Source organism: Hypomesus transpacificus, unplaced genomic scaffold, assembly GCF_021917145.1.
Source record: "Hypomesus transpacificus isolate Combined female unplaced genomic scaffold, fHypTra1 scaffold_84, whole genome shotgun sequence".
Taxonomy (NCBI): Eukaryota; Metazoa; Chordata; class Actinopteri; order Osmeriformes; family Osmeridae; genus Hypomesus; species Hypomesus transpacificus.
Window position 1 is genome coordinate 755,888 of NW_025814038.1, and position 27,350 is coordinate 783,237.

The 27,350-nt window shown below is 50.3% G+C and overlaps 1 protein-coding gene across 2 annotated transcripts; it reads right to left on the minus strand.

Moving 5' to 3' along the window:
- Positions 1-27,252, minus strand: lhfpl2a (LHFPL tetraspan subfamily member 2a). 2 transcript variants are annotated; one of them, XM_047017969.1, is made up of 3 exons: positions 27,046-27,250; positions 15,053-15,134; positions 1-1,572 (listed from the first exon to the last, which is right to left on the minus strand). In XM_047017969.1, the coding sequence occupies exon 3, from the start codon at positions 989-991 to the stop codon at positions 446-448; it is 546 nt and encodes a 181-aa protein (XP_046873925.1). In that variant the 5' UTR covers positions 992-1,572; positions 15,053-15,134; positions 27,046-27,250; the 3' UTR covers positions 1-445. The 2 variants fall into 2 exon arrangements, with proteins under 2 accessions (XP_046873925.1, XP_046873926.1); XM_047017970.1 differs by lacking the exon at positions 15,053-15,134 and having other exon boundaries at positions 27,046-27,252.
- Between the last annotated feature and the right edge of the window lie 98 nt (positions 27,253-27,350).

Below are 27,350 nucleotides of genomic sequence, written 5' to 3' on the forward strand. Positions count from 1 at the left end.
CCACAGTCAGGACCAAAGGAAAGCCTCTGGGGGAGGTCAGAGAGCTAGGAACTAGGGGGGGGGGGGAAAAAGGTATCCATCAAATGACCCTCCCGGCGAGTTCCGTAATTCACCACAGCCGTTCGGAGACCAAGAGATATGGGCACACACACACACACGTCACATGACCCCACCTCCCGTCCAATCAAAAGGCCGACTCGAGAGAAAATAAATATTTGGGTCTGTTGTTGCTAAGCTCAGGAGTCAGAGGTCAGCACACTTCACACAGGAGTCAAACATACAGAGAGTGCAGGTTAATGTGCTCTAGGGCTGTGTGTGTGTGTGTGTGTGCTTTTGGCAAACCCTAACAACTCTGGTCAATGTTTAAACCCTGAAAGGTTAGCGGGGTGAACAGAAACAGTGTGGTCAGTCAGAACGAACTGTTTAAACATCCCAGCGATGTCCTCTAAACAGATGCCCTGCGCAAAACAAACACAACGCCATCAACAAGGCAGAAACCACATTGTGATTGTGCACGGGCGTGTGCGTGTGCACGGGCGTCTGTGTGTGCGTGTGTGTGTGCGCCCTCACCAGCGATGGCCTGCAGCAGCCCGCACACGTTGAAGATACTCTTCTTCATGATGCTCTGGAAGCACATGGTGAAGACGGAGATGAACGCCACGGCGCACAGCAGCAGGATTCCCGCCGCCAGGAAGATGGACGTGGCTTGCCAGAAGCCGCTGGCGATCTCCCCAAAGTGCACGGCGTACGGTCCGCACAGCACGCCTCGCCGGAGGTGAGGCAGCTTGATGCAGCGGCCGTAGAGGCCCAGCGTGGGCCGGTACGCCTCGCCGGCGGTGGCCGAGCCGTGCGGGCCGAAGACGGCGTCCGGCGTCCGCGGGAAGCCCACCAGCCAGTCGGTGCTCATGAAGGCGATGAGCTCGCCGAAGGCCGCCACGATGCTCAGCAGAGTCCACAGCATGGAGCGGCAGGTGACGATGACGTGACACATGGCGGCGGCGGCGGAGGCGGGGGGGGAAGGAGGAGTCTGGACGGTTCCTCTCCGCCTCGGGTGGCGGCGCGCGGGATCGGCGATCGACGACGTTTGGATTCGGTCCGTTTTGGATGGGGTGGGAGGTGGTCCGGAGGTCGCCAGGTGGGGGTGAAAGGTCAGAGGGTCTGGGGTTCCCCTGGGAGAGAGAGAGAGAGACCCTGCTCCTCAGGATGTGAGCGAGAGACTGAAGGCTACAGCGGGAGCAGGGAGAGGAGGAGGGGTAGGCTGGCCTAGAGGCAGGGCTCCGGTCAATGATTCACAGCCCTCCGTCTAACTTTCGTTCTCTGTCCCCCTCTCTCTCTCTCTCTCTCTCTCTCTCTCTCTCTCTTTGGCTCACGTTGTCCCCTGACGCGAATGCGATGCTCTGGTTTTTCCTCTCTCTTCTCTGGTCGGGTGTCTCTCGCTCGCTTTCCGCTCTGTGCTCGGCCGTGTTAGGTTCTCATCTTTCGCTGTCTTGTTGCCTTCTCTCTGCTGGTCTCTACATCGTACTGGAGGATAGTCCAAAGAACCTGGCGGCTGGAGTCTCTTCAGGGGCACACCTAGAGGAGGGAGGGAGGGACAGAAGGAAGGAGGAAGGGAATGAGAGAGGGAAGGGGGGAGGGAAAGAGGGAGGGAATAACAAATAGTCAGCATTGATTCGGTAGCCAGGTAGGCAACACTGGGCAAATGTAGCATGAATGGTTTCAGCGGGTTAGTTTCAAGTGTGCCCTACTAACTACAGCTGACCATGATCGACACCATAGCGTCTAACAGACAGGGCATAATATGATCTAAGATAGAAAAACATTATGAGGAGGTCTAGGGGTCACTTGTCTTCGAGAAAGCCAAGCTGATGGGGTAAGTGAGAAGTGAGGAGGCGGAGGAGAAAGGGAGGGTTCTAGATCTTTATGCCCATTTGAAGTGGACCTCTCCTGTGAGTGTTTACGTCTGAGCGCCTGCTCTCTCTCCGCTCGCTCGTCCTGCGGCACTCCCCAGAGTGTGTGTGTGTGTGTGTGCTTCCTTTTAGATGCAGCGGCAGGTTCTGTGTAGTGTCAGTCACAGGTCGAGCAGGGTGATGTGTGTGTGTGTGTGTGTGTGGAAGGGGGGGGGACACAAGGGAGAGGTAAAAGACAGGGATGAGAAACGGATGCAGACGGGGGGGAAACACGTTGGGATGGAGCGGCCCCCGCAAGCTGACCTGAGGTCAGCCGGCACACAGCTGACAAACAGCAGTGGGCCTGTCCAACTGTCACAGAAACTGCAGCTATCACCGTCAACTCCAGACACACAACCCAACACACACACAACTGAGAGATAACCTGCTGACACCGCAGTGGAAACACACACACACACAAACAACTGAAAGATAACCCACTGACACTGCCGTGTAACACACACACACACACGCCTTCACATAGTAATTTCATTCATACTTCTTATTGTCCCTCAAAGCACAACAGATAACTTGTTACCCTCTCTCTCTCTCTCTCTCTCACACACACACACACACACTGTTATGGTCATAATCCCTGGTCTCAGAGATAAGCCTAGTAACACTCCACATGGATCCCAATTTGACAGAGCTCTGCCACAAAGTACGCATGACTTCACACAACAGCCAAACAAACAAAGAGTCCTTATCACTGAAGGAAATGAATGGCTTTCGGTTGGCAGAAGTCCAAAATATGATGATTTTAAAATCTGTGGTGAAATCCACATTCCCCAAACGAGGCCCATTTCACAAACTGCACAGCACGATGGGAAAGGATTTTTGCTTTTTTCTTGGCACCATTACACAACACTTCCTACACGCCGCAGCAACAAAGTTTCTCCTCGTCTTTAACCACCGAGCAGCTGGTTCCACAGGAAAGTGTGGCTCGCTAACTTCTGAAAAGGGGGTTAGGATGACTAGAACCATGAAGTGGCAGGATGAGATCATGGGGGGATGGGGGGATGGGGGGATGGGGGGGGGGGGGGGCGGGGTGGACATCTGGCTAGCCCAGCTCGGGTCAACACGGGGTCATCTCTCTGAGGACCTCTAGTACCAACCGAAGAGACAGCAAGAGGCCCCTGGAGATATGATCATCCTGAGGTCCTCTCCACCACAAGCGCTATGAACGGCAAAAACTGCACATCTGACTGTAATAATCGTGTTTCTCGATTTTAAAATATCTTTGTTTCAAGTATAAATGGCTTATCTAGCGACGTAAAAAATGCAAAAACGTTGTTTCAGGGAACCTTTCTCACGGCACTGGCAGACGAACATACTTGAGCATAAGCAAGCTCATAACTTATTTTTTGGCGCTTAAATTTGATAGGGACATTTTTGCGGGGTAAAGTCACGGCCGATGGAGAAAAAAAAGAAGCCTGACGTAGTTCACCCTACGAGAACGGGGGGGGGGGGGGGGTGACAGCGACACTGTGGCGGGGGGAGAACACTGTCAGCCAGAGAACTTCCTGTCAGGATCACAGGAGGAGATCGAGTCTGTCGGCAGAGCGTGGGTTTGGATTCTCCACTGATCCCAGGTGACATTCCAGACCGCCCTCAGGACGAGCTCACCAGGGAAAGTCAGCAGGAAGGGACCATAAGAAGAGCCTTATCGGGTGAACATCTCACCAGGTCAGCGGAGGACACGCACTCCACATCGCAAAGCACGCTGAGGAGAGACGGTGAAGAATGCTTTCCCAACTGCCGTAAGTTACCACTGGCTCTCAGGCTAAACTTCAGTAGATAACAGTGGATTTTCCCATGAAACAAATCCAGGGGATTAGTTCAACAGCTCACGCTCCTCCTCCCCTAGTCTCCGCGACCCCTCCTCCCAGCCAGGGTGTCTGGTGGGGAGGCTGGGGGGGCTGGGGGAGGCTGGGGGGGCTGGGGGGGGGCCGCTGTGTTGATGCGTGTGTCGCCCACACTCTCAGGCTTTGGGGGGCCATTCCCCTCAGCCCCCCGCCGGTCCCCACGAAGGGGGCTGGGTCCCCCGATGAGGTCACATCCCTACCAGGCGTGTGTGTGTGTTTGATGAATCATGTGTGTGTGTGTGTTATCATACTCTCACAGGGAAAAAGCACTCTGGGAAACTTTGACCTGCGTCATCCTGTGGAGATATCAACAACCGCTCTATCACTTCACTCCGTTAAGTCCAGTCCTCTCCCTCCAGATAGAGACAGACCCAGATCCGGACTCTGCTGTGGGCCGGTGTGTGTGTGTGTGTATATCCAATTCTGGTGAGGTCATATGAACAGATGCAGACAGTCCCAGAGTGGGCTGTAGGATCAGAATCATTTCCATGAGTGACTAACGTCATTGTTGGCCAAACATGCACACACACACAAACGCAGACAATTACTCACAAAAACGTTCTACAACTGAGGTCAAGTCCCATAGATGGGCAAGTCGAAACAAGAAAAACTCTTTCAACTCTGACATGCTTTACAAGCGAAAGCAGTTCACCTGACAGTGAGTAAGCCAACCAAAACTGTATCCCATATATCTTGTGACTGGACCGATGTTTCACAACTCGCCCTGGCGTCAGTGAAGGAGTCGTTATGATACACTGAGGCTAACTGTGGAGGTCATGTCGGGTCACGTTGGTCGGCCAGTTGCAGAGACTAAGTCCTTCCCTAAGTGACATGAATACTTTTTTTTTGGGGGGGGGGGGGGAACATCTGTCGGCTGGGAAAACAATCCGAACCAGCTGGTGGGATGTTGCTTTGAAGCACTGGCTACTTGACCTTTGATCTGGACTGGCAGGGGTGGCTGATTGCTGTGCGTGTGCGAGTGTGTTTGTGTACTGGGGGTGCCTAGTTCCATCCAAATCGTGAGTTGCACTCTGGGAGCTTGAAAATGGAAGGAGGGAGAAGGGGAGAACAAGTCTGGACTAGCCAGGCCAGCAGTGAAACAGAAGAGAATTCTAGCGCTTGTCTATCTGTTCGTGTTTATACTTTGCCTGTGTTGCGTTTTGCCTGTCGGTACCAGAGGTAAACCTAGGACATGGCTGTGATCTGCATTGCCCAGGCCAGACATGATCAAATGGTTATCATGAGTGCCAGTTTGCCAAGGCTCAGAGGAGCATGGCAGCCTATAAACATATATAGGTATGAGTGGATTTATGATGACCATTACCCACTCTCACAGAAGTAGGAATTTAGGGCTCAGGTTACACACACACACACACCCAAAAACCTATTACACCCCCTGCCACCTGTGCTAGCACCCCCCAGAGTGAAGTAGTGACCCTGGATTTAAGACTCTTGACCCCACCCTCTCTAAATCCTGGACTATAATGAAAGCTCGATGGTCCAAACCCCTTGATATAAACTGCCATTCCTGTGGTGACCATTTAGCCATTAGGGTTAGATGGATTTAGTACTGAGGGGGGGTCATTGTGTTGTGGGACAAGAGGTCAGAGATAATTGTGTGTGTGTGTGTGTGTGATGAGGGAGGGGGGGGGGGGGGGGGGGGGGGGGGGAGGCGAGAGAATGGTTTACCAGAGTTGCTATACATAACAAAGGACGCAAATACGCCCGAGTCATACAGTCAAAACATTCAAACCCGTCATTTACACCCTGTTGACAGAGTCCACGGCCCCTGTCCACTCAGCCTTTCTCTAATCTCACAAAACACCCGCGGCAGGAAGTGCCTCGCCATTGACAGGAAACAATCTGTGTATCTATGGAAATGCCATGGGGTACGGTAAGCATTGCCATGGCTACAGACTTGTTTAGTAGCGGGCGGGTGTGTGGGTGGAGTCGGTGGGGGACAGCATGGATGTGGGCCGTCCTAACGCTAGCTGAGTGTGGGGAAGTGGAGTCCATAGAGGGGGAGAAACCGGCACACAAGGTTTACATTAGAACCTTTGGAACAGCACCCCTGTGCAATCTGTTACCAGGCTCAGCAGACAGAACAATAGCAGGCCCTAACTACATGCCTCATGGCAGCTCCTAGGTCTGCCAAACAAGCCTAAATACCTGAGCTCCAACTAAGGGATTGTATTGCAATGTAACCCTGGACGTTCACCATAGTCACTTACGGACTTTTCACTCATTTAAATCCGTTGTGAAAACCATGAGATGGATTTATGATGAGCTCAACGCCGATCACTGTGCGTGTGTGTGATCAGTCAGGGTCTGGAAGAGGGGAGGAACCGGTTGACCTCTGAAATAAACACAGGCGATGGGCTGTACTGCTAGCCGCCAGAAAGTCTCACCCAGACAGACTAGAAGCAGTCCAGCTCACAGACAACTACAGAACCTACCCTCTCATAGGCTTAAAGCCAACTCAAGGTTCCATTTCCAACAGAAACATTTGAATTGACCGATACGTCCAATCGACAGCCTCGTCATTTCAGATAGTTCCGTGTGACGTAGGTGGAAAACGTCCTACGGTGAGAATGTTCCTGTGGGTCCAACTGTAGGACTAAAGGCCTAAAGTTCCAGCAACAACACCTCTGTGCAAGCTACTGTTACTGGCACCGTCCAGCGCTAACACAAATGCTAGCACACTTAACAATAATAGCTGTCAGGCGCGGGGTGACCGATGTGACTAGAAGTCAACTTTTCCACAGCGAAGGAGCCAATGTTTCCTCTGGCCTGTGAGCACACCGCTTACTCTGGGGGATCTTAGTAATGATCCGGGATTAATGGGATTCAGAAGAGGAACATAATATTTACATGCTACTGCATTAGACATCTCTTCTCCCAGGCCAACATGGAGAATGTTGACAATTACGAAAAATAAACTTATCCTGTTCGGTGACGATAGTGGAGTGCAATCTGCTCTCGATGACTAAGCTCTGTGATCACAGTGTCCTTAGACCGACACAATTCTTTATCGAGTCCCAAAGCACACGTAACAACTGCAAACATTTAGTATAGCTGGTCCAATTAGACGCTGTAGAATAGGAAATGTATCCCACCTGTGATCCATGGGCTTCCTCTTAGACTCCTGGAGATGCACGTTACTACCTCTGCTTCCCCTCTCCTCCCTGCTCCAGTCCCCTGACCAATAACACGCCCCAAAGACCCGCCCCTTGGGCTATATGTCTGCAGCGATTGGTCAGACGGACGCTGGGGCCACACCCCTTGAAAGGGTCCACATGGCTGCCATATTTCTGCTCAATCTGGGTTAAGATAACAAGAGCTGCAGGCTCACAGTGACTGCCTCTTTCTAGGAGCCCCTCTCCCCCTCTCCCCCTCTCCCCCTCTCCCCTCTCTCTCTCTGCTTTCATCTTGAGCCTAATGAAGGTTCTCCTCTGACCCCCTCCTATAAACGCTGCTCCTGTAGCTGGCCTGTGATCTGGACAGGGCAGCTTAACAGGCCATTTTAGAGGCCCTTCAAAATCCTCTCAGTCTTAAGTATCAGACTGGCACTCCGGGGCTATTAATGCTGCCCTCAGGAGGAAAGAGACGTGCTCGAAAAAGCTTCTTCAAATTGATCTTTAGCTCACTATAAATGCACATATCCACAGACAGACACGGTGTATCTGGTTCCAGGTGCGGACATGGTGGTGCTGATGGACCGGACCTGTGAGGGTCCAGGGTGATTCCTCCTGGCAGAGAGAGAGAGAGAGAGAGAGAGAGAGAGAGAGAGAGAGAGAGAGAGAGAGAGAGAGAGAGAGAGAGAGAGAGAGAGAGAGAGAGAGAGAGAGAGAGAGAGAGGAGAGAGAGAGAGAGAGAGAGAGAGAGAGAGAGAGAGAGAGAGAGAGAGAGAGAGAGAGAGAGAGAGAGAGAGAGAGAGAGAGAGAGAGAGAGAGAGAGAGACCGTACATGCCTTCACATGAAAGACTGCGAGATCAGAGGAGAGCAGAAACGTCCCTCAAACGCAGCCACACACACACACACACCACACACACACACACACACACCTACACACAGGCTGCAATGTGTGCTTCAACACAGAACAGAGCACTCAGCACAAGTTAGAAACAGGCGCTGGCCATTCGTCTTCCCCTGACACAGACTAATCAATAGTATCACGTAGATCTAAGGGGAGAGAGGGATGACCTCTTAGGAGAGCGAAGAAGAAGAAGAAAAGGGGGGGGGGAGGGGGGGTAGAGGGGCGGTTGGAGCAGACAACAGGCCGTCTGGATCAGCGGGTGTGCCCTCAAATGGGACCGGGCTGGGGATGAAAAGCGGCTGGAGGGCTGCGGTCAGAAGCCACGCGTGTAAATATCACGGAGCTCGTCGACTCGGTCGACGCAGGCAGTGCGCCCCTACGCGCTGCGAGGGATTTATCCACGTCACCCCCCCCCCCCCCCCCCCCCCCCCTCAGCTGTGGAATGCTCTCTTCTGCAGTTTTCGAGAGACAGAAAAGAGGCGGAGGAGTAGGGGGGGAGATGAGGGAGGGTGGGGTGGGGGGGGGGGGGGTTACTTGCAAATGTTCCGGAGCTTTCTGTGAACGCTGTGCAGTGTGCACCCTTACGGTTTCACTGCCAGGAAACAGTCGCTTGTAACCACTCTAAGAAGCGGTGTAATTGCTGCAGGGGTATTTGTCTGATGGGCCTAACTGTAATCCCTCGGATGCATCCCAATTACTCTACACGTCTTCCTCTTCCTTGTCTCCGTAGCATTATCCTAAAGGACCTGAGGTCAACTCAAGGTGAAAGGTGCAGGGAATACCCACCAGGAACACAATTTAGGAGGAAATAAGACAAGGAAACTACCTCACACTCCTGAAACTGAATCCTCCATCTTGCCTCAGATCAACTCCAGTTCCCTGGACATGCTTTGGATATGACAGGCTCACATTTAATCCCCTATGCATGGGTTTTACATCAGACCTACATCTGTGTGCGCGCGTGTGTGTGTGTGTGTGTACCTTCACCCTCATATCCAGACAGCTTGATAGGGTTTAGCCAGAGTCCTTCCATAAAATCCCAGTGGAACGTGACGGACAGATGGAAAGATGGAACTTAAGAATGGACAGATGGAACGACCCGTCTCTAAAAAGCTCTGATGAGGGCCGGAGTTTCCAGTACGGGAAAAAAATAACGACAGATCCCTCTGCTCTAAGGTAAGGCTGAAGCAAGGCTCACACACACACACACTCTCGAGGCTGCCAAATAAACACAGGACCTTGTTTGTGTGGATACAGAGTTGGTCTTTGTCAACTCTGTACCAGTGTTGACAAATGCTACCAAGTATGGAAGTGCCCACATCCATAATCAACGTCTGATACGGGAGGCTGTTGGATTTGTGTTCGGGAAATGCCCAGAGGTGCCCACCCCTCCCGACTCTCAGCAGTCCTGCTGGAGGGCAGCTGTCTACTGAAGTTGCAATGATATGGATACGGTGGAATCTTAGCTGTTCTGCATCTGCTTGTGTGAGCAATGAGAGCATGTTGTCTCCAGAGGAAGGGAGGAAGCTTCCAGAAGCCTTCTAAAGACATCTGGTCATTCCAAGGCTACGCCTGCATATCTGGAGTCCAAGACTCACACACACACACACACATATACAGTGCCCTCCAAAAGTATTGGAACAGTGAGGCCAATTCCTTTATTTTTGCTGTAGACTGAAAACATTTGGGCTTGACATCAAACGATGAATGTGAAACCAGAGATCAACGTTTCAGCTTTTATTTCCAGGTATTTACATCAGGATCTGATGCACAAATTAGAAAATATCACCTTTTTGTTCGAACCCACCCATTTGTCACGTGAGCAAAAGTATTGGAACATGTGACTGACAGGTGTGTTTTGTTGCCCAGGTGTGTCCTATTACATACATTATTCAATCAATAAATACCACTGAATGTCTACACTCAGGTTCAGATTGGGTAAGATAGGTTTTGTCTATGCAGACTGTATTCAGAGGTGAAAACAACATGAAAACCAGAGCGCTGTCTTTGGGTGAAAAACAAGCAATTGTGAGTCTTAGAGAAGATGGAAAATCAATCAGAGCCATTGCAGAAACATTGGCCATAGCCAGTACAACCATTTGGAATGTCCTGAAGAAGAAGAAAACTACTGGTGTACTAAGTAACAGACGTCGAACAGGTAGACCAAGGAAAACATCAGCAGTTGATGACAGAAACATTGTGAGAGCTGTAAAGAAAGACCCAAAAACAACTGTTAGTGAGATCAGCAACAACCTCCAGATGGCAGGAGTGAAGGTATCACTATCTACTGTTCGCAGAAGACTTCATGAACAAAAGTACAAGGGCTACACCAGAAGAATGAAACCACTCATTAGCAAGAAGAATAGGAAGGCCAGGCTGGAATTTGCCAAAAAGTACAGAGATGAACCTCAAAAATTCTGGGACAAAGTTTTATGGACTGATGAGACAAAGATTAACTTTTACCAAAGTGATGGAAAGGCTAAAGTTTGGAGAAAGAAAGGAACTGCTCATGATCCCAAACACACAAGCTCATCTGTGAAACACGGTGGAGGTAATGTCATGGCTTGGGCTTGCATGGCTTCTTCTGGGACGGGCTCATTAATCTTCATTGAGGATGTAACACATGATGGCAGCAGCAAAATGAACTCGGAAGTCTACAGAAACATTTTGTCTGCCAATTTAAGGAAAGATGCAACCAAACTGATTGGCAGAGCCTTCATCATGCAGCAAGATAACGACCCAAAACACACTGCCAAAACAACAAAGGAGTTCATCAGGGGCAAGAAATGGAAGGTATTAGACTGGCCAAGTCAATCTCCAGACTTAAACCCTATAGAGCATGCATTTTACCTGCTTAAGAGGAGACTGAAGGGAGGAACCCCACAAAACAAACAACAACTGAAAGAGGCTGCAGTGAAAGCCTGGGAAAGCATCAAAAAGGAAGAATGCAAAAGTTTGGTGACGTCAATGGGTCACAGACTTGCTGCAGTTATTGAAAGCAAAGGATTTGCAACTAAATATTAAGTCTTATTCACTTAAATATGTTTTAAGTATATCTGTTCCAATACTTTTGATCACATGACAAATGGGTGGATTCAAACAAAATGTGATATTTTCTTAGTTGTGCATCAGATCCTGATGTAAATACCTGGAAATAAAAGCTGAAACGTTGATCTCTGGTCTCACGTTCATTATTTGATGTCAAGCCCAAATGTTTTCAGTCTACAGCAAAAATAAAGGAATTCGCCTCACTGTTCCAATACTTTTGGAGGGCACTGTATATATATCCAAACACACACGTAAAGAAGCACACACTCACACATAAACACAGACGCATGGAGAGGGGTGAGTGTCCACGAGCTTCAGGAATCCACGACATCATCACCATCTCCATGAGGAGAATCTTCCTCTTGATCGCCGTCAGTGGATCGCCGAGACGTTTACGTAACGTGTTCCGTCGGAGGGGTTCCAGAAACTTCTGGTCTTACTGGACCAGCTCACTCCTCATGGCCTGGTTTACATCACGTCAACACCAAAGGTCTCCAGACAGACAAAGCTGCATGAAGATGGTGACATCACGCTCTTGAATACAAAGCTTCCCAGGCCGTGGATGAGAGCGGACAGACAGAGAGCCGCCGTAGATCAGCCTAGGTGAGCTCCTCCCAGAGAGCGTCCCAGGAACATAAACACAGGAAGGAGGTGCTCAAGGGGAGGAACTTCCAGCTGTGGGTTCCACAGGAGGAACGCGGGGGGACGGGAGCGTGGGAAAGACGAGGAGAACCGGAGCGGTGTTGAGACCTCCGTTTTTTTTTTGGGGGGGGGGGGGGGGGGGGGGATCCCAGCTGAGAAAACACCTGTATGAGGTGAGGATCTGGGGCCTAGCCCACGGGGTAGCAGGACCACAGGGGCCCCCCCTTCACTCGGACAGGGTGGGGGACCGGGACCACAGGGGCCCCCCCTTCACTCGGACAGGATGGGGGACCGGGCAGACATGAGAGTTGAACTGGGACAAGACTGTCCTTGGAGTCTGCTCCACCCTGTAAAACAGACCCACTCGAACCATTAGCAACCTCCCCCCCTTCGGTTCAAGCCAAGTCTCTGGCCTTCAATCTGGGCTCCGTAAAAAAAAAAATAACAAGTAATTATTTTCCCCTGGAAACATCTGGTTCTCCAATCTCATCCAGGACTGTCCTCCCTTCCTGGGTCTGCAGATGGAGGGCAGAGAGGGAGGACAAACCAGACCTTCAGCCGCTCCGAGATGTTGCCCCCCTACACTCCCGACACTGGAAAGAAACTCAGGGGGGGTCTGTGTGTGTGTGGGGGGGGTATTTTCTCATATCGACCATAACACCCCCGTGCTGTCAAGCCTGCCGCCTCTGAGGTTAAGAGGGTGCTGCTGGAAAACAAAGAGGATCTGACATATCACAGTCTGGCTCTCAAAGTGGGTGGCCAACCAGCACCCCCCCCAGAGAAGAGAGGGGTTGGCGGTGGCGGCCCCTTCGGACAGCCATCTTGGGGAGAGATCTCTCTCTGCTGTTCCCCTCTACCCCTCCCCAGCCTCCCTCTCGCTCTATCTGTTCCGCTCCACATTTCGGAGCAGTTCGACTAGACCGTGCTGTCATGAAACGGGTCATTTCAGTATGGGGAGATTAAAAGACTGGAGTAAAAAGAAAAAGAAAAAACACAATCTGAGATAACTTCCACCACAGCGGCCCTCACAGCCTCACAAAGAAAAGAGAAACACAGCCAGGAAGGAATGCTGCCAACCCGGACTGAGACACTTACAACAGGCCTTCCTGTTATTGTCAAACTCAACCAACAAAACAATATACAAACGTAAGCAAAAGATCCTCTGAACGCCCACCTATTTAGCTCATGTTTCGACCTGAAAACTCACTCAAATCTTCCTGCTAACTGCCAGTCTCTCCCTGTCGGCCTGTTCATTTCCTTCATTTCCCCCCACTGCATTCCCCCAGACTGGGGTTTGCCAGCCTTCACCCAAACCTAATACTGTCCCTATTGTACTTAAACACATCCAGCCCCACCTTCACCCTCCAAATGGCTGCAGGGCGCATGACTGCAGGGGTGAGTGGAGGGTAGGAGGGGGAGGGAGAGAGGGAGAGATGGTTGTCCTCACCCCCCTAACCCTCCTCCACACCATCTCCAACTGCCCTTCTGTTTCCCCATAATGGAACCCAGGAAATCAGTTGAGCCGTGTGAATGGCATTTTGGCTCTTCTCCGGGCGAGCTTTGCATTGTTCCGGGGGAGGAGTGCACACTAAACCCCTTAACTGCCCTGTGGGGCTGGGCCGGTCTCACCGCAGGAACACCAAGCCCGATGCAAGCTGAGAGGGCTGGCTGGCTGTTAGAGTCTGAGGACCCTGGGGGCTGACCCCATCCAGACAGCAACCCTTCCAGGATAACCCGATACTCTGCTCCAATCAAAAGTAAGCGCTCCAGAGGAACGGGCGGGTTAGTAAGTTGGCCACCGATCTCTCCCGGTTTAGAATAATAAGAGTATCGAGTGATATCTTCCCCTTGTTTTCCGCTCACGGCTAAATGCATTAGGAGAATGCGTGGGAGCAGAGGAGAAAGATGAGGAACGAGGGAGTCGGAGAGGAGAAAACCGAGGAGAGAAAAGAAAGGAGGTGGTGGAAATGAGACGAGGGCGGAGGTGCCTAGGTGTCGTCCGCCCGGTTTTCAGGAAACAAATGAGATGCGACAGCGCTTTTGGCCGCTGACAAAAGGCAGAGGTGTCGGAGTCAAGCCCCCCCAGGCAGAAGCTCTTCACTGTTCTCTGACACCCCATCATCACAAACAACCTGTACGCGCGTGCGACACGCCCAGCTTCAGTGTGGATCTCCCTCCTCGTGCCCTGTTTACCGACAGCAGGAGACGAGCCCCGTCGACCGCAGTCAACCGCAGTCCTCATGGCAGGGCGACACGTTCATCTTCTTAATTACAGTCGCGCGTCCTATTTCTGGTGGAGTTGACTGGGGGAAGCAGAAGGATTGCTCTTCAATTCAATAAAAAGCCCTACAGTACACCGTTGTATGCACCTCTGATAGCACATAAAGAGACAGGAAGTGAGCGTCCGATAGGGCCTCAGATAACAGGAAGTGGACCCCTGACATGAACCCACCCACCCCCTATTTTAGGAGCAAAGCGACGGCGGTGATTATTCTGTTTATTATCTTTCGGGGGGTTTCCTCTTAGAGTTGACCTTCACAGGTGGTCCCAAGGCAGTATCACTCATTCCATTGTTTTCCTCCTTATTGGAAAAACAAGTTCTCCCCTCATTCCGGTCCCTTCCACATATATAAATGGGGCTGACTGTCAGGGTCAGCGTGGGAGAGCATGATAATAAGCACTGAACTTGAGGGGTTGGAGGATGTCGGAGGTGTCATTGTCTTCCAGCTCGGTGACCTCGCCGGAAGAACTGTGGAGGCAAAATCCGTAACGGATCGAAAGAAAAAATAAAGAACTGGGATCAACACCCATAAGCTCTCATCTTCTATCTCGCAAACTCCAGTATCCGGAGTTATAGTTACCTACTTACCTGAATATTTTAGTCATTTAGCAGACGCTCTTATCCAGAGCAACTTACAGTAAGTACAGGGACATTCCCCCGAGGCAAGTAGGATGAAGTGCCTTGCCGAAGGACACAACGTCATTTGGCATGGCCTGGAATCGATCCGGCAACCTTCTGATTACCAACCCGATTCCCTAACCGCTCAGCCACCTCAATACAAGTCCTTAGACAACCTCAAACGAGGATAAATGAAACAAACTGGATCTGAAACACACGCACACACAATGGAGCACTCCCAATACTGTCCGCACACACCTGTCTGAGACAATAGGACCATGGGGAATTAAGCTGTATTTCCACTGGATACCGGGCCAGGAACCCAATGGCAATCACAACAAAGGCAGGAAAACCAGGTCTCTATTTGTTTCCAGTGTATAAGGTTGCTGGTCAAATTGTGCAAACAGTTATCGGTTTCCTGATTCGATTAGTTGGGAAGGAATAGTTGGCTGAAGGCACCGCTTACAGACCAGGCTCACGTAGTGCGATGTACTGTCCACTTTAGTCAATTAAAAACCAGAGAGACTCAAACATACCTGGACAGTAGTAAATCTACAACTAGGACTACAAGCTGTTTGCCTTATCGCTGCCCTAACATGCCGTTTTGTACACCAACCTTCTGTGTGGAATCTTGGGGCAGAGTTGCAGACTGATGGTTCCCTCCAGTCCTGGTTACGTAAGAGCTTTGGTCCCGGGACCTGCCCAAGAAACAGGGAAGATACATCAGGAAGAGGGAAGGAACTTTGTAAATCACCATACCACACCCTCCCCAGAGAACAGCATGGTTAACCAGACACGGGCTCTGTCATCGCTGGCTCTCTTACAAATATGTGACCTCTCTCTCGTTCTCGCTCTTTCCGTCTCTCTCCCTGGTTGCCTGTCGTGGTATTTTTCCCACCTGAACCTAAGGTGGAGTCTGAAGAAAGCTAGGAGGTGTGGCGCGGGGGCAACGACACCAGGAAATATCCTCAAACTCTTTCACAGGAGGGGAAAAACCACAGCGATTCTGTACGAAATGTCTGCATCCCTAGTCCAGTATGAAGTCAAGAGCAGGGTTATGTAACGCTATCCAGGAAAGCATTAGCATCACATTATGCAAGCGAGCTCTGCGGTTTGTGGTCTAGTTTCCCAACGACATCTTGGCGGGGAAAAAATACACCATTCACCCCTCAGAGCGAACAAGAACACAATACAAGTGTTAATAATCCTCAATAAACACACCGGGGCCCCCCCCGCGAGCCCCCCGTCTCCCCCCCTCCCCTCCAGCAGTAGCTACGCATCATCTGGTGACGCACCAATCGTTTTCTCTTCTGTTGCAAGAGGCTGGCACAACATCTGGCCCTGCGAGCGCGGCGCTTTCGACGATGGCCGGTTCCAATCGCTAGACAGCTGGGAATCAAGAGCGAGGAAAGTCAGGTCCCTTATGGAAAAGGCTGGGCCCTAAATCATGGATGTGGTGCACAGCACCAGGTCCTAGACCAAGATCCCACCAACGTGGAACCTGGGACAGGAGATTTCCATTCAGTGGTCTCCATAGGGAATGTAAAAGGTTTTGGGAGATAGAAACATGAACCGCTGGGTTTCCCGGGAGGAGTGGGGCGAGGGAGAAAAGAGAACGAGGACACAATGAGATGAGCGACACCTGACACCGGAGAGCGGGGGCAGAGAGGTTATTACTGCGTCACTCGATCCAGCTGCTTTGGCGATAACATTTGACCAGCGACAACATTCGATGAATGTTAACCCCTATTGGTTTATCGGCTGGGCGATCTCTGGGTCCTAAAGCCCTCAGGCTTCAGCAGTCTCAGAGGGCACTGGGGGCACAGAGATAGGGGGGGGGCGTCTGAGCCCATGCAGACCAGGTTTTGGGTGAGACGCAAAGGCCTGAGTCACTGGAAAGACTGCGAGCTTCTCCCATGTAGCATCTGGGCTCTCTGTCAGTAAGGCTTGGTGAGAGAACAGGCTGTTTTTGTTCAAAAGTAGCACAGCGATCCATGAATGTGACGAAATGAGCTTGAATGACCCATTCGCTGGACAATCCTGTTGAGAAATGGTACTAGAAAGGAACTCTCTCTCTCTATCTCTGTTAAAAAATATACAAATAATCATTCTGATCCAAGTGTTACCCTGGATTGGCTTCAGCCGAGCCCTTGACATGCCTTTGTGTACGCCAAGTGGAGGGAAGACAGGCCTTTAAATCACGAGCTGACAGTGATGTCCGCTCGCTCTCGAAGAACTGGCATTCCCACGCCCGCCCTGGGCCAGTGCAGAGCCATGCCAAACACACTGGACGAAAGCTGAGGGAAATCACTTTTTTATTTTTTTATTATAAAGGGCATTTCTGCTTTCATGTGACTGATACAGTGACGAGAGTCAGCACTTATATATATATATATAAGGGAGGAAGAAAGGGGAAATGCAGAAAATGTAAGTGCAACAAAAGTCTAGTCAGAAAGGAAAAGAAGCCTTCCATCAGACCTCACGTAACCAACTGCTGAGGAGATTCTTTCATAGTATTTTCCAATTCCACAACCCCAGTACCCAAGCTGCAGTATAGTGCTCAGGCCTCAAGGATTTCCCTAAAGTGCAGCAATCCACCGAGCGTGTCACAACTCCACACCACGACCCAAGGAACGGCAACACCAGCCAAGTCCTTCAGAGCGCCCAACTGTCGGATACCTCAGGATTAAGACCAGCCAGTCCACATTCATCATATCAAGCCTCGTCGCCACCCTTTTCAACAAAACGTTGGCTTCCAAGTCGGTCTTGCACATCACGGGGCGCTTTCGACGTTTTCTTCCTTCAAGTTCAGGCACCAAAAACAATAGAACGAGGTGAGACAAATGTACCCTGGTCGGAGTGGCCTAGCAGATCTGCCTGGAAGTCTGCTCGTCGGTGTCATGACACAGCTGGGGACCAGCTCAGGACATGGGGGGCTGAAAGTATGGTTCCTGTGGCCAGTCCCACCACAATGAGGCCTTTCTTGCAGCCGTCGCAGGCTTGTGGGGTGTGGGGAAGGGGAGGAGTGGGGTGCTGTGGGAGTTGTCTGGCCTGTAAAGTGGTTTTCGAACACATCTGGGGGACCTGATGGATGCTGGAAGACCCCGAGTCCAAGTTTTCACTTTCTTGGTTCACACGTGTCACACACGTTCACTAGCCGAGGCATGTGTGATAAAGAGACAGAGAGACACAGAGAGAGAGACAAAGAGAGAGAGAGACAGGGAGAGAGAGAGAGAGAGAGACAGAGAAATGAAGAGTGCTCTCCTGAAATTGTATCTCTCCATATCTGTGCTCTAAACCAACACTGTTTAGGACATCTGGCATCATCTTTCTCTCTCTCTCTCTATTACTCCCTCTCTCTCTCTCCCTCTCTCTCTCTCCCTCTCTCTCTGCCCCAGCAGGGCAGTAATGAGAGGCATCTGAGGTTGAGCAGTGAGCGAGGGTTCACATGAAAGGAGCCTACTTAGGAGCCCTTGTCCCCCCCTGCCCCCCCCCCCCCCATCCCCCAGGCTAGCATACATACCGCAGAGGTTGGGGCCCATCCAGACTCCACAGCCTACACTGTCCCCCCCCCCAGCCCTCCCTCTCCCAGCCCTGCACGGTCTTACTCATCTGAACCTCAACGCTTCCCAACAGTCCTCCATGCACTCAACAGGCCATTCCTGTGTGTGTGTGTGTGTGTTTGTGTGTGTGGTGGGGGAGTCAGGGAATAAATACAGAATCTTTAAGATCGGAGATCTTGATATGTCGGGAGATCAAGGTGTGGCGGAGGTCTCGGAGCGAACCCAACACGCTGGGAAAGTTTGGCCCCAGATCCGGTGGACGTGCTTCGTCCGCCGTGCCACGGGGGCCGGCGGACCTGGGCGAGCAGGAGCGGTGAGGCCGGCTCTCGTGAGAAACCCCTGAGAACACACTCCCAGGTCGACATATCTGATCAAGCTCTCCCGAGTCTGGGTGGACAGCTAAAGCAAGATTTTCCATCGTCGTTAACATCTGTTTCGGAGTGCGCACTCCCACAATGAATATTGTCGGTGTAAACACCCCCGCATCGTCCCATAGTCCAACTCCAGGAACCCTGGTGGTTTGTTTACACAATACAAGACTGTGTTGACCAACACTTTGTGTGGACAGGTACTGGCACCCGTTCAGGGTCACGGCTCGTTACTCACTCACGGTTCTGAAACACTTACAGGAAGGATTGAACCTGTGGCACGAACGACTCACACGGTCAGTTGGATTCCATTCGTTTGAACTGTCACCACTCCGAAGAATACAAATACCGTCACCCGAGAGGCTGAGTCGGCACGACGACCACACAACCGTAACACGGATGAACGTAACAAAGAAAAAAACGTGTCGAATAATAACCCCCCCCCCCCCCGCTGAGACGGCCAGCTGTCTTACATTTACCACGCGTTATTTTAGGAGCAGACGAAGAGGCCAAGCAGCTTTGAAAGCCGTGCCAGGGAGCGCTTCAAAGAGAGAGCAGGAGAAACCTTTGGGTTTCTGGTGCCTCCGCGGCTTCCGTTTGGGTTTGGGTGCGAGCTGGCCCCCCGTCTCCCTCGAGTCAGCCTCGGACGGAGGCACCGGCTGGCTGACAGCGCGGGTGGGATCTACATTAGGCCCCCGGATCTGTCGTTCTGACTCAGCGTGTTGTGCTCTGCCTGGGACTCCTTGTAAGCCAGGCTCCCATCCTGGGTCACTCTCTGCTGAAACCATGTCATTTCACTCCGGTGGTCTAATGGTTTACACATTTATCCTTTGGTTAGAACAGGATGGGATATCTGGCAAGAGGGTGTGTGGTTTCATAGGGATGGCCTTGGGGTTAGAAAAGTGATGAAGACCATGTGACACGTTGATATTATTTTCGTGTAGCAAATGTTTTCTAGAGAAGCTACTGTTGATGTAACAATCCCCTCCTCCCTTTGAGACACAGGTACACACACACACACACACACTAGTTTTGGTACTTAACAATGCAGCTTGTTGAGCCATTAGAGGACACCAGCTGTACCATAAAACCGAAAGGTGTTCGTCTCCCTCAGGCTTGTGTTGATTACATACTCCGTGTTAACTCAAAAGCGATGCTCACTGACTCCATCCTATTCCTCGCTGTGTGTGTGTGTGTGTGTGTGTGTGTGTGTGTGTGTGTGTGTGTGTGTGTGTGTTGCTTGTAGACCAGAGACCGCACACAAGGATGACATCACCTAACAGTGATTACTCTAATAGTCCTGAGTGAAGCAGAGCAGATGGCTGGTCAACATCGAGGACCTGCAGGGTAGCCCACTCTTTGCCTGACGGAAAATGTCGACCTAAAATGCTGCAGGCTAATTGTAACGTGCTGTAAAATTCGGGGCGTATGAAAACAGAAGTGGAAATGGTCATCTCTAAACATCTTCTCCGGCTATGTATTCTTCTTTTTAAGTTATTGATTGAATTCTCACGACACATTCAAGACTGAGGCTAACCATAAAACGAATTCAATAGCCATAAGGTCTACGGACAGAAAGAAAATGATGACATGACAGTACGACTTCAGCACACATTGACGCACGCTGGAGACGTTTGGCAAGCAGACTGCCGCAACTCCACATGAGAGGGAAAAAGAAAAAGTTTATAATGACTTTCTGATGTACATCCTGCGGAAGCCTCTGGAGGAATCTATGTTGCATGAGTACGAGGAGACTGGAATGTAGATCAGAGGAGTGTGCATAACGACAGCATAGAGCCACTGTAGTATGTGTCTGCTAAGAAGAATGACCAGCGAATAACAGACTGGGCCCGCAACAGGAGAGAGAGGGACTGACCTACTGTGTGTTATAGATATACATCCCGTCATGTACACACACACACACACACACACACTTCCACTGCGGACTCGGTTTCTGCTGGGCTCCTGCAGGATGCTGCTGGTTTCCCTCCAGTAGCACAGGCCATTTCCCCCGAGGAATCTGATGGCTTTACAATAACGAGCCCATAATGGAGACTTTCATGTGTGCGGGCATCCAGAGAGCCGACGATCCCTCCGTGTTTACACGACCGGGGGGACGTTAGCAGGCTGCGCTCTGCTCTGCTCCTCCCTTTGTCACACGACTCTAATCAGAGGGACTTGGTCTCCCCTCTAGGGTGAACTGCAGACGGAGTTGCACGGGAGTTGGGGATGGGTGGGTGGTTTGGTCGGGTGGATGAAAGCCCGAGGCAGAGGAGTTCTGAGGCAAGTGGCCGTTAAGAGTGGAGTCCCTCAAAGTAAACAGTCATCCAATCAAAGGGATGACAAGAAGAGGAGGAGAGAGGAGAGGAGCCAGGCACAGAGAACAGGGGGAGGAGAAAGGAGGAGAGAAGAGGGGAGGAGGTGGGAGGAGAACAGAGAAAAGGGTAGAGAAGAGCAGAGGGGAGGAGAGGGGAGGAGAGCAGAGCGGCAGGGTGGGTGGGTGGGGGTGGAGGCAGCTCCAGACGCCAGGCCCTGGGAGATGGATCACAGATGTCTGACCTTCGCACTGCCGCCCCTGGGCTGCTCCACATCGTTGTGAAACAAAGCATGATCGCTCTCCCCTCTCTCCACTTCTCTATCTATTCTCTCTCCCTTTCGTTGCCTGCTTACTTTCTGTTTCCCCCTACTCTTTTGTCGCCATTCCACCTCCTCTATAGACACCGAAGCGGAAAATAATCCCCCCCATCTGATGACAGCAAACACCACTTAGCTGCAGAGAGCGGCCCAAATGACGACCGCAAACAAAAGATGGCAGGCGGTCTCTGAATCCTCTTTCTCCGTAGGTAACCCAAAGCAAGTGGGTACACAGTCGAAGAATGGCTTTTTTTCCCCCCCAGTCCAAAGTCCTAAGCCCAAACATGAGGTAACATAAGTGAGCACAGGGGGCCTCTGCTTGGAGACAGATAGTCAGAGAGAGATAAAGAGGCTCAGATAGTCTCCTAGACAGGAAACGCCAGGGATCGTTTCACCTGAGGAAAAATGTAAGCACTTGTGATGGCAGCAGATAGCCAGACAGACCTGGCCGACTGCTGTGGCTCGCAGGAGGAAGCCTGGCTGAAATAGGCGGAGCAGGGGGGGGGGGGGGGGGGGGGGGGAAGGTGAGGGAGGAACTTGTGCAAGGATATGGGAGGGAGGTTAGGGGAGGGAGGTTGAGGTTGCTCGAGGGAGGAGAGGTTGAGACGGGTGAGAGAGGTGAGGGGAGGAGTGGGGAGGGGAGAGCAGAAACTGTGTCAGGTCTTCAGTGTCAAAAAAAAAGAAAATAAGAAAAAAGAAAAAAACCATGAAAACTTGATCCGCGTCAGTGGCTGTGAGGACTGTACCTGCGATGGAATCAGACCGGATACATCTGTTGATTAGCCTGTTACTAAGATAACTGCTTTGGCAAATTCCAAGTTAATTCAGTTAGGGCCTTATTCATATCAGGGGATATGAATATGGAAGCCTTGAGGGAATGCACTTTTATGTGGTTCTAACCTAACTTCCAGGCAATGCCCGGAATCACAACTCCATCTGTCTCTGTCTCCGACTGATTCTCTCTCTCATATTGTTTTTAAAAGCTCTGACTATGCCCTTGAGCTGTCCCACACAAGTAATGACCCAAAATGAAAACTTGCTTCATATCAGGCAATCCGATGAAAGACTAAGAGCTTCCATAGTACTTGAGGTTACATCTTTGTGTTCGCCAGTCCAGTGAGTCTCTCACACAGTAACCCTGGAGAGCCCTAATGCAACACATCCATTCACAGCAGCACACGCCATTAACCCGACCTATGGAAAGACACGTTTCGCTGTCATTCAGTGAGCGTGAAAACATCTCAAGCTATAGAAATCAAAGCCACAATTCAGAGATGGCAGCAAAAATATACGATTCTGTTTTTAATCCCTCCAAACCGTTTGTTGAAAAATGCCAACAGTCAGTGATGTGTCACAACCAGCACTGCGGGGCACAGGCGCTCAACATGAACCTGCCTCAGTCAAGTTTACAGCAGAAAGTCACTCATTCAGCTGAACCTCACCCTCCACTGCAACATCTTATGGCTGCATGAGTCATATAGTGCCTCTTGGAAAAGTACAGGGTGTCTTTGGTAGAGAGAGGAAGAGAGAGATGGAGAGTAAAAGAGAGAGAGAGAGACAGAGACAGAGACAGAGAGACAGAGACAGAGACAGAGACAGAGAGACAGAGACAGAGACAGAGAGACAGAGACAGAGACAGAGACAGAGACAGAGACAGAGACAGAGACAGAGAGAGAGAGAGAGAGAGAGAGAGAGAGAGAGAGAGAGAGAGAGAGAGAGAGAGAGAGCATTAAGACCGTTATGGCAGTTGGTCAGACTGGGGTACTCCAACAAGCAGGGGACATGCTGGCGATAATGACCGGTGACGGCATGCCAATCCAAACTCAAAAGGGTGTAGCCATGGTGATGGGGAAAGCAGGTTCCAAACAGCGCACGGCAGCCCTCTCATTGTGAACAATTTGGCCTCAACACTGCAGGACGCTTTTGACTGACCCTTAGTCCTTAGTCACCCTGAGCTAAAAACACGATGCATTGACTTCTACACGAGAGGGGTTTATTGATCCAACCGTCCCAGTGTACACGAGTAACCACGAACCCCACAAAACATCTTAAAGATAATCTAGCTTGCCTAATTTAGCCTGCTACACATTATCTTGAGGCAGTACTCGCAATAACCTTCCCCCCACGCTTATGCGCATGCGCATGCCTTATCGGCCACAACAGAAGGCCTGGGTCTTCGTAATAGGCTATAATCTTTCCTCATTACCATACAGCTGTGAGGCTGAGGCCCGGGGTCACTTCACTTTCAGCCAATCAATACTCATAAAACGAGGAGAACCGTCGGCTGCCACGGCAACCATTCGGGAGAAAGGATGGGCGGCTGAAAAGACCGTTCTGGAAAGAATTCGGACTCAGGCAGAACAAAGACATGGCTCTCGGTCACAGTTGCTCACAAAAATATCCAATAAAAACATTTTCTCACAAAATTGACAAAGTGTTTTCACGTGAAGGGAAGGAATTGGCATATAAACCGAGATAAATGGTTTCAACAAGTCTGCCTCATTACACGAAACATTCATCCCACTACAGAGTAGAAGAATAGAATAAATTGGGTCTACTTTTTGTTTTGTCTCAACGATAATAGGCCTCCAGCTCTCCTGTGCCTGGCTAATGTGAGGGGCCAGCAGCGAAGACCTGCTGTCAGTCTGTCTCCATGTCTCCCCTGAGACTGACCCCCAGTCACCCACAGAGACGAAAAACCCAGCCTCCCCTGTCCTGCCCCTTCACCTCTCCCTGTCTGTCACTCAAACCAGCCTCTAGACAACTAACTCTGGGGGTACAGCCCCTGCATTGCTGGAGGACCAGGGCCAGGGAAGGGGGCTGGGTGGGGTGGGTTCTTTGTTATGGTGTGGGCCCCACCCTGCTGGTTTCCAAGTAAAGAGCAGGCTGGGGGCCGATGGAAGCTGCTGTGACAGCCTCGTCTCTGAGAGCCACAGGGGAGCAGGGATGGAGGGAGAGGAAGAATGTGTTGGGAGGGGAAAGAGTGAACTGTAAAGTACACAGAGGGCAAATAGAGGGAAGGAGAGGAGAGAGATTAGCTCCAATGCTGCCCCTAATCTTATCAGTCTGCATGACTGCCCTACAGTGGAGCATGGAAGGCAAGTGTGGGGGGGAGAGAGAAGAAAAGAGAGAGAGCGAGGCAGACAGACAGACGGAAAGATAGAGACCAATTGTTCAGAAGCATGCCAACAAAGAAAGAAAGCAGAGTTGAAAAAAAACTAAATAACTTCAGAAAAGGATGAAAATTCGTCCCAAAAGTGAGATGTACTTTTCCAGGGCCAGTTGATCCAGGTCATCTCCCTACGCTCACCGGGCTTGTGAGGGACTCGGACAGACGGCTGCTTTTAATTCAATCAAGAAGACTCTTTTTGGGAGGCTGGAATGGAAAACCTCATAACGTAATGTGACCCAGTTAGAGTTCGCCTGCATTCGAACACAGGCCTTCTCAAAGTCTGTCAGTTTTTATTGTCAATTAAAAAGGACACATGTTGAAAATCTTCATTTCTTATGTTGGGTTTGATTACATCACTTCCTGGATGCCGTTTTGAAAGTCTTACAACCTAGTCTGGCACTTTGAATGTGAAAGTGCATTGAAAAGATGGAGGGAGAAAAAAGGAAAAACGATGATTCATGTCAAAAACAGATGTCCTTGAAAGTACAAATTCTCTTTGTCCTTCCTCCTGCAACTGTTAAACCAGACAATAGGTAAACCATCGAGAGCAAAACATTCTTGTTAACAGACCCTACTGTAGGATAGTTAGGGAGGGAATCTGGGGTGACAAACTGTGTGCCAGATGTGGGGCCGACCTCAACACCCAGGACTGACCTCTGAACCCGGAGCATCTTTTCTATTAACGGATTTCACACCCATGTCGGGCCAGCTCTGTGGTCCTGGGTTTGGTTTCAACCTCACATTGATAAAGGCCAGCTCTGATTTCCTTTAAAAGTCCTCACAACAATATTTACACGAACATAATCATGAGAGCAAACGTTTAGAAGACTTGACCACTGCAAGCTTTGAGACGGTGTCCATCGAACCCCTCGGATTGAAAGTCGCTTATCGACTCACGGTGCCAAGAGGAGGGTATTGACGAAAGCTATAAACATGAGGTCAGGGGGAGGGGCTTGGGTTGATGACACATCTGCAGGCTCTGCCTATCAAAAAGGCCGAAAAGCTGGCATTCGGAGAGCAGACTGTGTGGTCTGTGTGAACTGGTTAGCAGTCAAACTCATGGGTTTTTATGTGACGTTAAAAGAATCGCCAACTGCACCCGCTGCATACACCAGGCAAAGACGGGCTGGTCGGATTTTTATTTCCACTCTTTGATACTTCACCATTTCTGTTTAGGCAAAAGCAAGGAGAGAAAAAAAAAAAAAAAAAGGAAAAAAGAACAAACATAAAATAAGTTTTCCGATGCAACTGCTCTCCTAGCCTGCCAAAGGAGAAGGAGGAAGCGTGTATTTTCCCCTCTTCCTGAAGCCACAACTGAGCGGAGGACCCTTCAGCAGGACCAGTATGACTGAAGCCCCATTTTACTCCCAACTTTTTATTGGGACTGAGCACTGAGGGACCATGTGCATCGGCCCTCCAGCCCTAACCACTGCCAGCGGTCCACCAGCAGACTGCAAACGGCTGCCATCTTTTATTCTTAGGAACCGTAAAGTAACCCATTCTATGATGACCTAAGTGCCATTAAAACGTCCTAAACCTCTGCAGCTTGCGCTTTTAAAGGATGGGGGAGGAGGGGGGGGGGGCAGTATATGAAGAAATGGGTCAGAATTGTACCGACTGCACAATGGAAAGTGTCAAGTCGTCACAAAGACCACACAGTGACTGGCGTGCGGCCCCTGGCCATGTGTTCATTGTTAAGGCTTGAATGTGACAATTGCAGCAGTTCTAACGAATACATTCGAATGCAGGCAGATTTTAAGGGGAAATGCAGGTGTGGTGGATAAGTCCAGAACCTGGCCCCTGGTGATTGGGCCACTTGAGCAGGTGAGAGTTTCAGTTCGCATTGTTCACTGGAGGGAATTGGTACCAAAAGACCCCCTCTGACTTATGAGCTGCCACACAAAGGGAAAAGGGGAGGGGACAACGTGCTTTTTATGAAGACCGTTAATATGAGATGGTATTCATGGAACACAATCTCTATTTCCTGCTGATTATGAGGGCTGACAATACAAAAGGTCCAAGGTCTTCACATTCACTAGTAATGCAATATTGTTCACCCCCCCAGGGCCTCTCCCGCACTCCGGAGTACAGGTGGGATTTCCCGTTTTTTTTTTTTTTGGGGGGGGGGGGGTCAATCCTGAAGCCAAATAGAACCTCAAGCAAAAGCTTTGTTCACGTGAGTCTCTCAAGCACTCTAGAGGAAATGTGACATTGGTGTCGTGACACTGATAGGTCAACAGAGTAGCATCCTTGACACGAAAGCACACAAAAACATTGTCACTCCAAAACATGGAAAGGTGAGATCACTCTTTGTCATTCAGGTCAATGATACACAGCAACATAACAGCTCCACATGCATCATTAGATGAACAAGGTGTCTAGAAATCATTATAGATTAACGAATGAAAATTTGTAAAATGGGCATCTAATCACCTATGGGTTTATAAACCCATACCTTAATTAGGCTATTGTTGATTTCCTTAACTGACAGTTGCGGATTAGTTATGAAAATAAAGTTTTCGCCAATGTGAAGAATTCTGCAGGGTTTTCCTAGGTAATTACGTTGTTGTATTAAATATGACAACTTCTGACGTTCAAGTGCCTGCGAAAACGACGAAAAAAGTGCTGCCTGGCAAATCAGTCAATCTGGTCGGCTTCACTGCCACGAGTTTCCCTTTTGTATGGAAAAACGCCGCAACAGCCCAATGTAGGCAATGTTAAAATGATAACTTGCGAGTTGCAAACTTACAGTCTTGAACAAACACAATGTATGTAGAACTGTGAATGAAGAAAAACGATCTACTGACAACAATTAAACAAATATGGATCGGCGGAAAGGCAGTAGCCTATGAAGTCTATAACCAATACTTACGCGTTATGCCGGCTGTGCAAACTTTCGAAAATCCAGTAAGCGATGGTTCTGCCGTGAAACCGTTATTTTGATCTTAGCAGACACAAGTATAGCTTCTCTCTGCCCACCAGATTTGTTAAGTCTTCCTCCTCCACGCTTCTGTGACCACGGTTAAGTGAATGGTTCTCTCTTTTCTCCGGTCTACATAGGGCAGTGAGTGACGCTATTCTCGTAAACGTTTCTCTTTTCCCTCCCCCGCCCCCCTCTCCCTCTTCCCAGACGCCAAACTCCCATTGACACTTCTTTTGTAGTCTTGTTGCCTTTAC

Bases quoted from the DNA above. Each gene is read 5' to 3' on its own strand.
- lhfpl2a (XM_047017970.1), bottom strand. From the start codon at position 991: ATGTGTCACGTCATCGTCACCTGCCGCTCCATGCTGTGGACTCTGCTG.